The 13,169-nt window shown below is 45.9% G+C and overlaps 1 protein-coding gene across 1 annotated transcript in view; it reads left to right on the top strand.

Moving 5' to 3' along the window:
- LOC137432634 (rho-associated protein kinase 2) overlaps nt 1-13,169 on the top strand; it is a 213,536-nt gene that overhangs the window by 122,390 nt on the left and 77,977 nt on the right. The window contains exon 9 of the mRNA XM_068124718.2: nt 9,603-9,694. Coding sequence (XP_067980819.1) covers nt 9,603-9,694 — 92 coding nt within the window. The remainder of the gene's footprint in view (nt 1-9,602; nt 9,695-13,169) is intronic.

Below are 13,169 nucleotides of genomic sequence, written 5' to 3'. Positions count from 1 at the left end.
CTAACATAGTTTTAGACTCGGTTGGAAAAAAACGAGAAGAAAATCCGATGAAAGTTGCCGTTTATAGAACGAAATGAATTCTCAAATGCCTGTAACTTCAAGGCCATTGAGTCTCTCTCACGCCTTTATCTCCAATATAACTCACCATCATGGTTTTAGACTCGGTGTCAGCAACGCGGGAAAACGCAGAGATATATTTTTAAAAATACACCATATCACCGCCCAACAGCCAACAAGTATCATACACCGCCCAACATGACACAGACGTCAACATTTCGACATTATCGCTTTTTCTTTAAACCGAGCCGAACCGAATAAACCGAGTGAATTCACCGTTTACCTTTGATGACAGTCGTCACAAAACGACATATATTTCTTCATTTTTATTTCATTCAACATTTTTAGCCGGAAGTAAAATTACCGAGAAATTACCGAGTTCAGGAAATTACCGAGACATATTTCTTCGTTTTTTTATTTATTAGTTATTTGCGCATACACTTTAAATAGGTCTATTTGAAATATTAAATTTTCACAATGTAATTTACTTGCCATTTGTCATTTGATAATTATGAGACACTTCCTATTGAGGATCATGACAATTCATGCGGTGCGTGGAAACTTCCATTTCCAAAATGGATGAAGAACGCAGCCCTGAACAGGATGCAGCAAGAAAACGAATGAGAAGGGCGAACGAGTCCGTCGTCGAACGTCAATGCAGACTTGAACAGGATGCAGCCAGAAAACGAATGAGACGGAGAACGAGTCCATCGACGAACGTTAATGCAAACTTGCGGGGTCACCCGTGGGAATCCCTCGGGCATGGATGTGTGTGACATTTCGACATATTGAGTTAGATGCTGCACATTCATTTTTACAAAATGGTTACTGGCAAGTCATCAGATCCAGAAATGGTGTAAAAACCACCGTTTAGAGGCCATTTTTCCCCGCAAAGCGGGGGTTTGCCTTTTCGGGGACCGTGGTAGTTGTTGTTTTTTTGTCCCCTTTTTGAAGCAATGTTTTACGGCCGGATGCCCTTCCTGACGCCAACCCTTTTTGCCGCCTTCAACGACAAACAGGGAATTACCAGTGAACTGGTACTCAATTAGCCGACCTCGGAAGGATGACAGGCTGAGTCAACCCCCCTGGCATTAATTCGGCGATCGACCGAGATTCGAACCCAGGATCCTAAGCCGGCACCCTAGCCGCTAGCCCAACACCAGAAATGGTGTCATGAACACAATTTATTTACGCACAAGCACAAAAGCAAGACGGGCCGATTTCCGATTCCGACGGGCGACGGGCCGATTTCCGATTCCGACGGGCCGATTTGGAGCAAGAAAAAGAACGAGACGGGAGAAAAAGGAGAGAAACGAGACGGGGAAAGCCGATTGGAGAGGCGAGTGAGGCGCGATTGGAGAGGATTGTGAGGCGCGATTGGAGAGGAGTGTGAGGCATGATTGGAGAGGAGTGTGAGGCGCGATTGGAGAGGAGTGTGAGGCACGATTGGAGAGGAGTGATTGGAGGGGAGTGTGAGGCACGATTGGAGAGGAGTGTGAGGCACGATTGGAGAGGAGTGTGAGGCGCGATTGGAGAGGAGTGTGAGGCGCGATTGGAGAGGAGTGTGAGGTGCGATTGGAGAGGCGTGTGAAGGATTGGAGAGGAGAGGAGTGTGAGGGATTGGAGAGGTGAGGGATTGGAAAGGAGAGGGATGTGAGGGTTTGGAGAGGAGAGGAGTGCTGGGTGGAGAGAGGAGAGTGTCAGGTGGAGACAGGAGAGTGTCAGGTGGAGGCAGGAGAGTGTCAGGTGGAGAGGAGTGAGGGGTCACATATTATGTGAAATAAATAAATTGTGTTCATCACACCATTTCTGGATCTGATGACTTGCCAGTAACCATTTTGTAAAAATGAATGTGCAGCATATAACTCAATATGTCGAAATGTCACACACATCCATGCCCGTGGGATTCCCACTAGTCTAGTAGGAAGACTAGGTCCCCCTGCACCCCCCGGAGATATACTTCTAATCAGTGTTTCTAGATTGGAAAAAATGTGTAGAAAATGACTAGCTATGGCCCCAAGCTGAAAAAATGTCCCACATACCATTTTTATGCAAATTACTGCTGCCATTATCAAAAAAAACGATTTTTGACATATCTCAGCCAATATTGCAGATAATTGAAAAATGAAGGTGTCTAGACCCATGTTTTGAAGGGCATAGATCATGATAGAACTATTCATAACATGATTACATGTGTCTATGGTATACTAGTATGCTAATTAGTGCTTTATTTACAAAATAATCACAGTTTTACGAAATAATAGACTCATATTAAGGTCCGTCTACACAGACGTTAACACAAAGTTTTATTTTTCTAAATATTACAACTGTCAAAATAGTCCTAGCACTCAATGTGACCACTCTTCTCTTGCTTGTTTTAGATAAACATCATTAGCATTAGTGATTCTACACTGAGTCAGTCATCATCATTTTCATCGAAATCGTCAGAGTCAAACTCTTCTTCTCCTTCCTCTTCCTCCTCCTCTTCGTGCTCTCCTGTGTTCAGAAGATCCACCAGTGAGGTTGGTAGGATGGGACCACTGGACCACATTGGTTTCAACAGTCCTTCATCAGTCCTTATCCATCCTTGCACCTTTTCCTCAAAGGCATGGTACTTTTTGATGAGGAGTAGAGTTGAGGGGTCTTTGAGGGCTTCATCGAGGTGCTCTCGGTTGCAAGACTGGGTCATTCTGAGAAGCACAGCAGGGTCAGAGATCATGATGTTCTCCTCCTCAGTGAATCTCTCCATCAACAGCCTCTCCATTGCCTCACACACTGTTTTGAGGCAAAAGAGGGACTTTGCGTAGGCCTTTCCACTGAGAACACCTTTGAGAGATCCACTTGTTACTAGTTGTGCCTCAAAGAGAATCTCTGCATATCCAGAACCACGCATCTTGTGTCCAGTGAGCATCCCGATGTAGTTCATGGATGTGTGGAAGGGTCCAATCGTTACTACATGACTAGCAAATTCATTTGGCCAGCGCCAGATGATGGGAAGGGCTTTCATGCAGACACCCAGATCAAATGTATTCAGGACCCATCTCTGACCCACCTCAGCAGTTGCTGCCTCGGAACGCTTCAGTAGCTCACGAACAACTGCGTTGTCTGTGATCGGTTGGTGGATAGGCGTGCAGTAGTCGACTGTTGATTTGCTGGGTGGGGGAGAACCAGTTGCAGAGGTGAAACCCCCTAGCCCAGGCACAGGCTGCAGGCCACAGCTTCCGATGTATCTGATGAAGAGCCAGATGTAGTACTCTTGCATCGTAGTGGCATAGACTGTGTCATTCTCTGCTGGCGGTGTGAATGATGAGCCTTCAGGGAACTTCGGGCCAACGCGAGTAAAGTGCAAGGGTGGGAGAGTTTTTGGTGTGTCGACCTTCAGGCTACGCTGTTGTGACCTATTGATGGTAGGTAGCATTCGGTCCTTGCTGCTCTCGAACCCGGGCTTGACCTCCTGCACCATGATTCCTCCAGCACTGTTTACAATGTTGCTGCCGTGCACACTGGTAGTGGTTTTATTCAAGTTGTCCCACTCACAGTGGAATACAAGGTTGCCCTCTCCTGTCACAATTTGTGGTGTACGATAAGTTGAGACTTCATCCAGGACCTTGGCGAGAGCAGTTTCCAACTCCAAGGCGAAATCGTAGCTCTCAGAGTGTCCAAGCCTGTGTAGTATTGTGGTGAGCTGTTTGCTTCGGAACAGGTGCCTTACAGTCACACAGAGGAGAATGTGCTTTGGTAACTTCCATTTTCCATCTGACACTGCACGGCACAGATCTTGTCCAATGGAGAAGACCAGACGCTTCACCTTTTCTGTCTCGATGCCCTCCTTGCCAGTCATTAGCACGCTGAGAAAGCGGACAAGGTCTGGAGGTAGGATGTCTTCAGGATTGAGCTCCATGTCTTCAGCTGTTGGTGGCCATGGTTGGTCTTTACACTCTCTGAAAGCCTGTAGAATACCCTGGCGAAGTTGGAGGGCAACATTTTGGTTCTTGTTTGTGCTTCCGAGTGTGAATGCTCGTGCGAGAGCATTGGAAACTGTTATGTTTGAGCTGTGCACAAGCCAGAAAGAAATGACATCACATTTGTCATGATCAACCTTCGTGAAGTGGATATGCTCCTTGATTGGGTCATTCTGTAGGCGTTTCAGTAGTTTCTCTGACCGATAATTTGAGTTCTCATATCCATTCAGTTTCAGTTCCTCGACATAGAGCAAGCGCAAGGAAGAAAGCTGTAGAACTTTATTCTGCTGGATGACCTGGGTTTGAATGTGTTCCAGTACTGAGTTGAATGCCTTTTCATGGGCGGCTGACATGCAAGCCTGCTCCTTTGGTGCTTCGGCTCTGTGAATCGCACGCTCATAGTTGTAGAATGCTGTGCGGAAAGCTTTAAAACATGACGGATGGTGTTTGGCCTCACATGCAAAGAGGTCTTTGTTTTTCACCTTTCGATGGAGTCGATAGAGACCCATTTTCTCAGCCCGTGTTTCGATTTGCTCCCATGCATTTTCTTTGTTTTTAAAGGATGGGAAGGTTGTAGGCCTCTCAGTATTGCGATGAGCATCTTTGGTCTCAACTTTCTCACAAAATATACACTCTGGCGGGAAGATGGGTTCAGCAGAACCTCCTGGTTTACGAGGAGAGTGATGCCATGATGAGGTTGATGGCCCTGGTTCTGTATCATCTCCCAGACGATGAAAGTGGCGGACAAAGTGCTTATAACACTTGCTGTGATATCCTACTCTTTCTAGGTCATCAGGAAGAGTTGCCGGGATCTGATCACATACTGATTGCATACGACATGGGGAGTCATGCGGTTGGTTGAGACGTCTATCCCGGATCTTTTGAAGCAGTTGCAGTTTTTCTGAAGCAGATCCTTTAATTTTACGGAGGGGCGTGAAATCCCCATGATCAGACATGGATGGTACATGAAGGATGCATGTAGGAGGAGAGCTTTGGGCTGCAGGTTCTACACTCCGTTTTCTTTTGGGCATGCTTGCTGTCGATGTCTACCATCACTGTTAAATGACAAATAAGAAATCACGAATGATGTTAAAAGTGCCTGTGAAAGGAGGCTCTGAGTTTTCAGTGAGGTAACAGAGGTTCTGAGTCATGTTCTACACTAGGGTACTTTTTAGCTGACTAAACCATGTTTAGTGGCATCAAAAGTGCTAATAGCTAAAACATCTAAATTCTTCCACACTAACGTTAGCTATCTAGGCCAATGAAACATTGTGCTAAGTTACTGTAGCTAGCTCAGCTGTCGTGCCTCTTTCTGGTTCAATTCATATACAGAAGTCAACAGATATGTCTCATGTTTGGCATTAACAAAAGTTTAAGTTACACCGACATTAGGAACATACTGTACATAGATGAGGCTAGCTTTAACGTTAGCTAACATGGTGCTAGCTGGCTCAGCTGTTATTCTGCCTGTTTATGATTTCATGCAGAAACTGAAGTCAAGAGTGTGAGTAACATTATAGTTAGCATCTTACCTGGCTAGATTGGAGGATGAATACCAAGAACAACACACAGATGGAATGGAAGACTGAACTTTCAACTGAGGTATTCAATAACATCAACGTTACCAATTGATACGAGCGCGCGACATTACCAATTGATACGAGCGCGCGAGCGCGCATGTTACATGGATGGAAATGTAAAATGGCAGCTATAGCAGCACTAATTTGGATCTCTAGTCTGTCATTTCTGCACTGTGATTGGATAACATAAAAAAATATGTTTGGGAGTTAACAGCAGGAGTTGGTAGATTTTACGTGGGCTGGGTGAGAAACCTTTAAATAAGCAAGTGAAAATCTCTCGCAATACAAAGTCAATGGTGGGAAGAAAAGTTGAGTGGTACCAATGTTACTGCCAATGTCCCGCCCCTATGCAAGACTCAGGAGCATCTTGTTGACATTTAACCTTGAAAATACCTGGGTTTAGACACCTTATGTACCATGTTAAGTTATCTGCAGTATTAACGTATCCTTATCATTTGTAAAACTGATTATTTTGTAATTACAGCATTAATATGCATACTAGTATACCATAGACACATGTAATCATGTTATGAATAGTTCTATCATGATCTATGCCCTTCAAAACATGGGTCTAGACACCTTCATTTTTCAATTATCTGCAATATTGGCTGAGATATGTCAAAAATCGTTTTTTTGATAATGGCAGCAGTAATTTGCATAAAAATGGTATGTGGGACATTTTTTCAGCTTGGGGCCATAGCTAGTCATTTTCTACACATTTTTTCCAATCTAGAAACACTGATTAGAAGTATATCTCCGGGGGGTGCAGGGGGACCTAGTCTTCCTACTAGACTACACGGGTGACCCCGCTAGTATATATATACTGTATATATATATATATATATATATATATATATATATATATATATATATATATATATATATATATATATATATATATATATATATATATATATATATATATATATATATACTAGCAGAGGTACCCGGCTTTGCACGGGAGTGGGAGGAGGAGGGGAGGGGGAAGAGGAGGGGAGGGGAACGGGGGGGAGGGGGGAGGGGGAAGCGGGGAGGAGGAGGGAGGGGGAAGAGGAGGGGAGGGGAATGGGGGGGAGGGGGAAGGGGGGGAGGGGGGAGGGGAAGGGGGGAGGGAAGGGTGCGGGGGTGCCCAGGGGAAGAAGGGCCCCTCCCCTCCCCCTCCCCCCCCTTTCCCCTCCCCCCCCTCCCCTCCCCCTTCCCCCTCCCCCCTCCCCCTTCCCCCTCCCCCTTCCCCCTCCCATCCCCTTCCCCCTCGTTCCCCTCCCCTTCTCTTCCCCCTCCCCTCCTCCTCCCCCTTCACACCAGGGGGGTTGACTCAGCCTGTCATCCCACCGAGGTCGGAAGTCGGAACTCATTGTCGTCAAATAAATGTAGCCTGTATGTTTCACTCTTTGTCACATGCCGTTGGTCCCATGTCAATCGGATGAAGTTGAAAAATTAACGTTACGAAGGTTCTCTGGGACGTACTGATTCCGAATAATGAAGTTGAAAAATTAACGTTCCGAAATACGCTAATTACGCTAACAGAAGCGCTGGAGGGAGCACTGCGCTCCCTCCCTTAGATTCCCTCCCTCTTCTGCTAGCGCTAATTACGCGTAACACACTAATTTTAAAACCCGAAGTTTTTTTAATTTTAAGGTGTGCTGTAGTCAGAAGCGCTAGAAGCGCTGCGCTCCCTCCCTTCGAATCCCTCTCTCTTCTGCTAGTGCTAATAATACGCTAATTTTAAAACCCGAAATTTTTTAAATGTTTATGTCTCCCTGACATTCCTGGGACCATCCCGAGTCGAACAGTACTTTCCGCTCGCAAATCCGTCCACGGGTTCTCGAGATCTTAGAGATCGTAGATAGATCAGGATACAGACACAGAGGCCAACTCTACTTTATATATATAGATATATATATATATATATATATATATACTGTATATGTATGTATGTATGTATGTGTGTGTGTGTGTGTGTGTGTGTGTGTGTGTGTGTGTGTGTGTGTGTGTGTGTGTGTGTGTGTGTGTGTGTGTGTGTGTGTGTGTGTGTGTGTGTGTGTGTGTGTGTGTGTGTGTGTGTGTATGTATGTATGTATGTATGTATGTATGTATATATATATATATATATATATATATATATATATATATATATATATATATATATATACAGTATATATATATATATATATATATATATACAGTATATATATATATATATATATATATACAGTATATATATATATATATATATATATATATATATATATATATACAGTATATATATATATATATATATATATATATATACACACTTTTTTTTTTCTTTTGATATTGTTGCGGATCTCAGACATCGGCCCTCCCCTTATCAAGGGGGGGTTAATCCCCTTGTCCTTTTATCTGGCCGACGCGAGTCCTGGAAGTTATACGTTCCTTCCGGTCGGTATTAAATAGGGTTATTGGTCGACTTAGTCCTAATAGCTAATTACTAACACCGACCGTGAAGCAAGGAAATAACTCCAGCCCGAACCACGGCGTTAGTGGACACGCCGAGCGAAGCGAGCCGCGATTCGGGCCGTTAACAAGGACTAGACCCGATTATGTCGGTTCCGATCGTGCCACGTTTACCCAATGGAGAACAGACTAGGACGATCGGATTAGAGGAAAGCAGGAGGATAGGAAGAACAGATGGCTTTATTAATTATGTACAAAGTAAAGAGGCAACGAAAGAAGGGAATGTACAAGGCAGAGGAAGAAGCAGTTACACAGGGCAGCCTTAAACAGTCTTATCTTATTCCCTGGACAAACGGGCCCGTCTCACATACATACTCACACGGGGATTGTAGATGGTAGGGTGGAACAGGTTGATGGTCACCAGCGCGTCCAGGCTCGAAACCCGTTCCGGTCCAGGCTCCGGTCTAGCGGACAAAACCCGGCAGGCAGCTCTTCAGTGTAACGCGAACGGACAGTTATAATGACGGGGGGGGGGGGGGGGCGGGGGGGGGAAGGCTGGTACTAGCGTACGTAATAGTTGCACACTCGCGCCAAACGTCCCCTCTCCAAGGTCCTGCTTTGAGCTCCCAATGCCAACGAGCCCTCTCTGATCAAGCGCATGTACCCACGAGTTCGTTGAAATGTGCGCTCTGTCATACGTCGTCCGCTCAATACGTCCTGTCAACACCAATCTTTCAACGCGTCCTCTCAAGGCGAGCTCTTCTCATCAGTCCTGTTGCCAAGCGCATGTACCCACAAGTCCTCTTTAATGAGCGCCGCTGCATAAGTCTCCTGGTAAGTCCTGTGAAAGGGCTTTGCGTTCGCGCTTTTATAAGTGAACCAGCGATCGCTCCGCCAGCCCAAAAGCCACGCCTATCAGGCGATCTGACTTCAGTCCTGGTTGGCTGGTCATCGCTTACCGGCCCCGCCCTGATGGTGGGTTGACGTGGCCACACCTCCATTCTTGTGCTCCGCCCCCTTTTTCCGGGCCCCACCTCGTGGCTTATGGTGGCGTTGAGCAAGCTCACGGGCAGCGAAGGCTGCTGCTGCTGGCCGAGGAGCGTGCCAAATTGTGAGGGCCGTGGGGTACAGACAGGAGGGTGCGTAATGGCGTCGCTTGGAGAGGGAGGCTGTCAAAATGGACGGAATGGGGCCTACTTATTATTTGATTGACACAACGCAGATTCAACTATTGGAAACATGGCCTTATCTATACACATACTAATGAAATAACTGAAGTCCTATGGTGACCTACGTGTTGCTTGTGGCCTATCTATGGGGTGCTACCTTTAACCTTTAATGATGTCATATTTACACTAGTGTGGGTTCTCAAAACCGCAACAATATACAGTATTATATTGTAGGCAAAGATGGTTTAGCACTTGCTTTTTATTTTTCAGGAGAGAAACTGCTTCTGCCCTGTTCTACAGTGTTCATATAGAATTTTTCAAACTTTAATTGCATTCACCTGCTGTTGATGGCCAGCTATTATTTTGATGCTATTGTTCGTTTTTATTGTTCTGCACAGGTCGGTGCGGCTGGGCAGGAATGGCATCGATGAGATAAAGAAGCACCCTTTCTTCCGCAATGACCAGTGGACCTGGGACAACATCCGAGAGAGTATGCCTCTTCAATCGTAATATTCCAAGTTACACTTGACTCGTAGTTGTTGTTGCAGCCATTTTGACCCCGAGTTGCTGATACACCTTATTTTTATTTTTATTTTTTATTTTTGGGGATAAAAGATCGAGGCTCGTGAAAGAGCTAACATTAATCACACAAAAAGTCAAACCGACACATAAAACACAAAAGAAGGGGAGCGGTAGACAAGATGGGGAGAGAGGGGGAAGGACACAAACACAACATTTGAGAGCAGGGACATCGAGAGAACTGTGAGAGGGAGAGGGCTTGGGGGAGGTGGGAGAGGTATAAAACATATGGACACTGCAAGGACTTCCAGGAAAGAAGTTGGAATTTCGAAAAAGTGTATCTGGGGTGAATTAGCGGGGGTAGAAAAGATCAAGGTTTTGGATGGGGGAAGATAAGAGATCGTGGTGAACAGCTGTTTTAAAGACCTGGAGGGAGGAGTGGGGGAGTTTGTTCCAGAGGTGGGGAAAAAGGGGAATGAAAGAGTGAAGGTGAGCAGAGAGCCTAGATTTTGGCAGTTTAACCATAAGAAGGTTGCTGGCAGATCTTGTGCGACCTGTAGGAATATTTGGGGGACAGAGCACAGAGAGAGCTGGGGGAGCAAGGCCGGAGAGGAGTCGGTTGAAAACAGAAAGACCACCAACCTGCCTGCGGTGAGTGAGTGAAAGGCCCTCGGAGTTAGCTTCATCGTAGGAGATTCCAATAATTCTGAAAGCTTTGGCTTCAACAGCGTGAAGCCGAGCTAGGTGTGAGGCAGGAGCACTGGCCCAGAGGGGGGAACAGTATTCCATTGAGATGCGGATGAAAGCCTTGTATGTGGTGAGGAGCTCAGGTGTGCCAAGGAAGGACTTCGCACGACGGAGGATGCCCAGTCGGCGACTGGCTTTGGAGGCCAGCTTGGCAATGTGGTTTTCCCGAGAAAGATCATGCCAGATAGTGAGACCCAAAAGCTTGAGCGACAGAACTTCTTGGAGAGGATTGTTGAGAAAGTATATGGGAGGGTTTTCCAGTCGGTCTTTTCGGAGAGACATAGTAAGAATGTGAGATTTGTCAGGATTGAAAGACATGTTCCACTTGTTTGACCAGTCTCTGATTTTGTCCAGGTCTGCAGAGAGTGAGGAGGCTGCAGGCTGCCGATCTGAGGGATGAGGAATGGAACGGCAGAGAGTGGAGTCATCAACAAAGAGATAGAGAGGATTTTTCAGAGAGTCGGAGAGATCATTGATGAAGACCAGAAAAAGCACAGGGCCCAGAACACTACCTTGGGGAACTCCAGCCAGAACAGGAAGGGGTGATGAGAGAAATCCATTCAGGGCCACACGTTGACTACGACCAGAGAGTACGTCCGCCAGCCAAGCGTGGAGATTTCCATGGATACCATAGGAGGAGTGTTTAGTGAGCAGAGCTGGGTGCCAGACCGTATCGAAGGCACGTGACATGTCGAGGGAGACAGCTCTGATTTCCTGTTTGGCATTGAGGACCTCCATCCATTGTTGAGACAGCAGAAGCAACATGTCCAGAGTAGAATGACTTGGTCTGAATCCAAATTGATGATCGGAGATCAAGCCATTGGAGAAGATGAAGGATTTGATATCCGAAGCAATGGGCTGAAGAATTCCATGACTTTGCTGATAATTGGGAGCGGGCTGATTGGTCTGTAGTTGCAAGGGTCTGTTTTTGCACCTTTTTGTGTAAAGCGGTAATGTTTGCTGATTTCCAAGATGCTGGCAGATGACCTTGAGCAAAAGAGAGGGTGAAAAGAACAGAGAGAGGGTGAGATAGAGCCGCAGAGCAGGATTTTAGGACCCGTGGGCTGATGCCGTCTGGTCCAGTTGCAGAATCAGAGTTGAGGTTTGACAAAAACTTCACCTTGTCAGGAGAAATGGAAACAGAGTCCAGCAGCAGTTGGGTTCGACTGGGTAAGGTGGGAACAGAGAGAGATGGGTTTGGGACGCAAGATTTTGAGGCAAACACAGAGTTGAGGCATTCGGCTTTGTCACGTGCGGTGTCAACTGTGTAGCCATTTGAGGTGAGGGAGGGGATGGAGGGGGAACAAACACCAGAAACGGATTTGACCAGACGCCACCAGGATTTGGAGGAAGGAGACAGGTTTGAGAGTTCATTTTTGAGTGTGGAGAGATCGTGCTTGTTGTGGAAAACCAATCAGGTCCACACAACTTTAGTCCAACTTGTGGTTTAATTCCATTTAGATCATGACATCATCCTGTAATGCAGGAAATGCAATAAGTATACGATGTGGCATCACATGGGACCATTCATCTATCTATAATTCCAGTAATCTCTGTGTGTTTGTATGTGTGTATGTGTGTGTGTATGTTTGTCTGTGACCGCTGTTTCTCGACAACTACCGGTCCGATATACTTGAAACTTGCCAGGTATATTGCTGGGGACCCGAGGATGTGCCTTTTCAAGGTTTGAAATTAATCGGACAAGTAGTTACCGAGCTATGGCGATTTCTTTACCAAACACTGCAAGCCGTTCGCTTTGGACCAAACCATTGCATGTAAATAGAGGGGGGGGGGTTCTGTGGTCGTTGCGAATGGACCAAACCATTCATGTAAATAGAGGGGGGGGGGGGGGGGTTCTGTGGTCGTTACTGCCACGTGGTTTCAAAGTTTTTTTTTGTTGTTGTTGTTTGCACGCATGTTTTTTTGCACCCACGTACGGGCACGCCCTAGGATGTTTACACACACACACCCCTACACAAATTTTTTTTTTTTTTTTTTTTTTGGCAAGGAACGGGCACCCACGTACGGGCACGTCCTAGCTTATATATAGTACGGGCATGCCCTAGTCTATCTATAATTCCAGCAATCTCTGTGTGTGTGTGTGTGTGTGTGTGTGTGTGTGTGTGTGTGTGTGTGTGTGTGTGTGTCTGTGTGTGTGTTTGTTTGTTTGTCTGTGACCGCTGTTTCTCGACAACCACGGGTCCGATATACTTGCAACTTGCCAGGTATATTGCTGGGGACCCGAGGATGTGCCTTTTCAAGGTTTGAAATTAATCGGACAAGTAGTTACCGAGCTATGTCCAAAAAACGATTCAACCAATCAGAGAGCAGCGAGCTATCACGTGTGCGGAACGTGGCGAACAGACTCTGCCTCGGACGGCACATTTGAGAGCGTATTCATTTATTTCACAACTATGTTGGCGCTATGTTGGCGTTAAACTATGTTTTAAAACTAATAAAAACTAATTTGCGATTCTTTCGCTTTCCTGCGCGTTTGGGCACGCTATGGCGATTTCTTTACCAAACTCCGCAAGCCGTTCGCTTTGGACCAAACCATTTCATGTAAATAGAGGGGGGGGATTGTCACCGTACTCGCAAGCCGTTCGCTTTGGACCAAACCATTTCATGTAAATAGAGGGGGGGGGATATAATTTTAGATATAGATATAGTACGGGCATGCCCTAGTAACATTCAATGCA

The sequence above is a fragment of the Myxine glutinosa genome, chromosome 8, assembly GCF_964187855.1.
Source record: "Myxine glutinosa chromosome 8, kmMyxGlut1.1, whole genome shotgun sequence".
Taxonomy (NCBI): domain Eukaryota; kingdom Metazoa; phylum Chordata; class Myxini; order Myxiniformes; family Myxinidae; genus Myxine; species Myxine glutinosa.
This window is presented reverse-complemented; position numbering and strand designations above follow the sequence as displayed.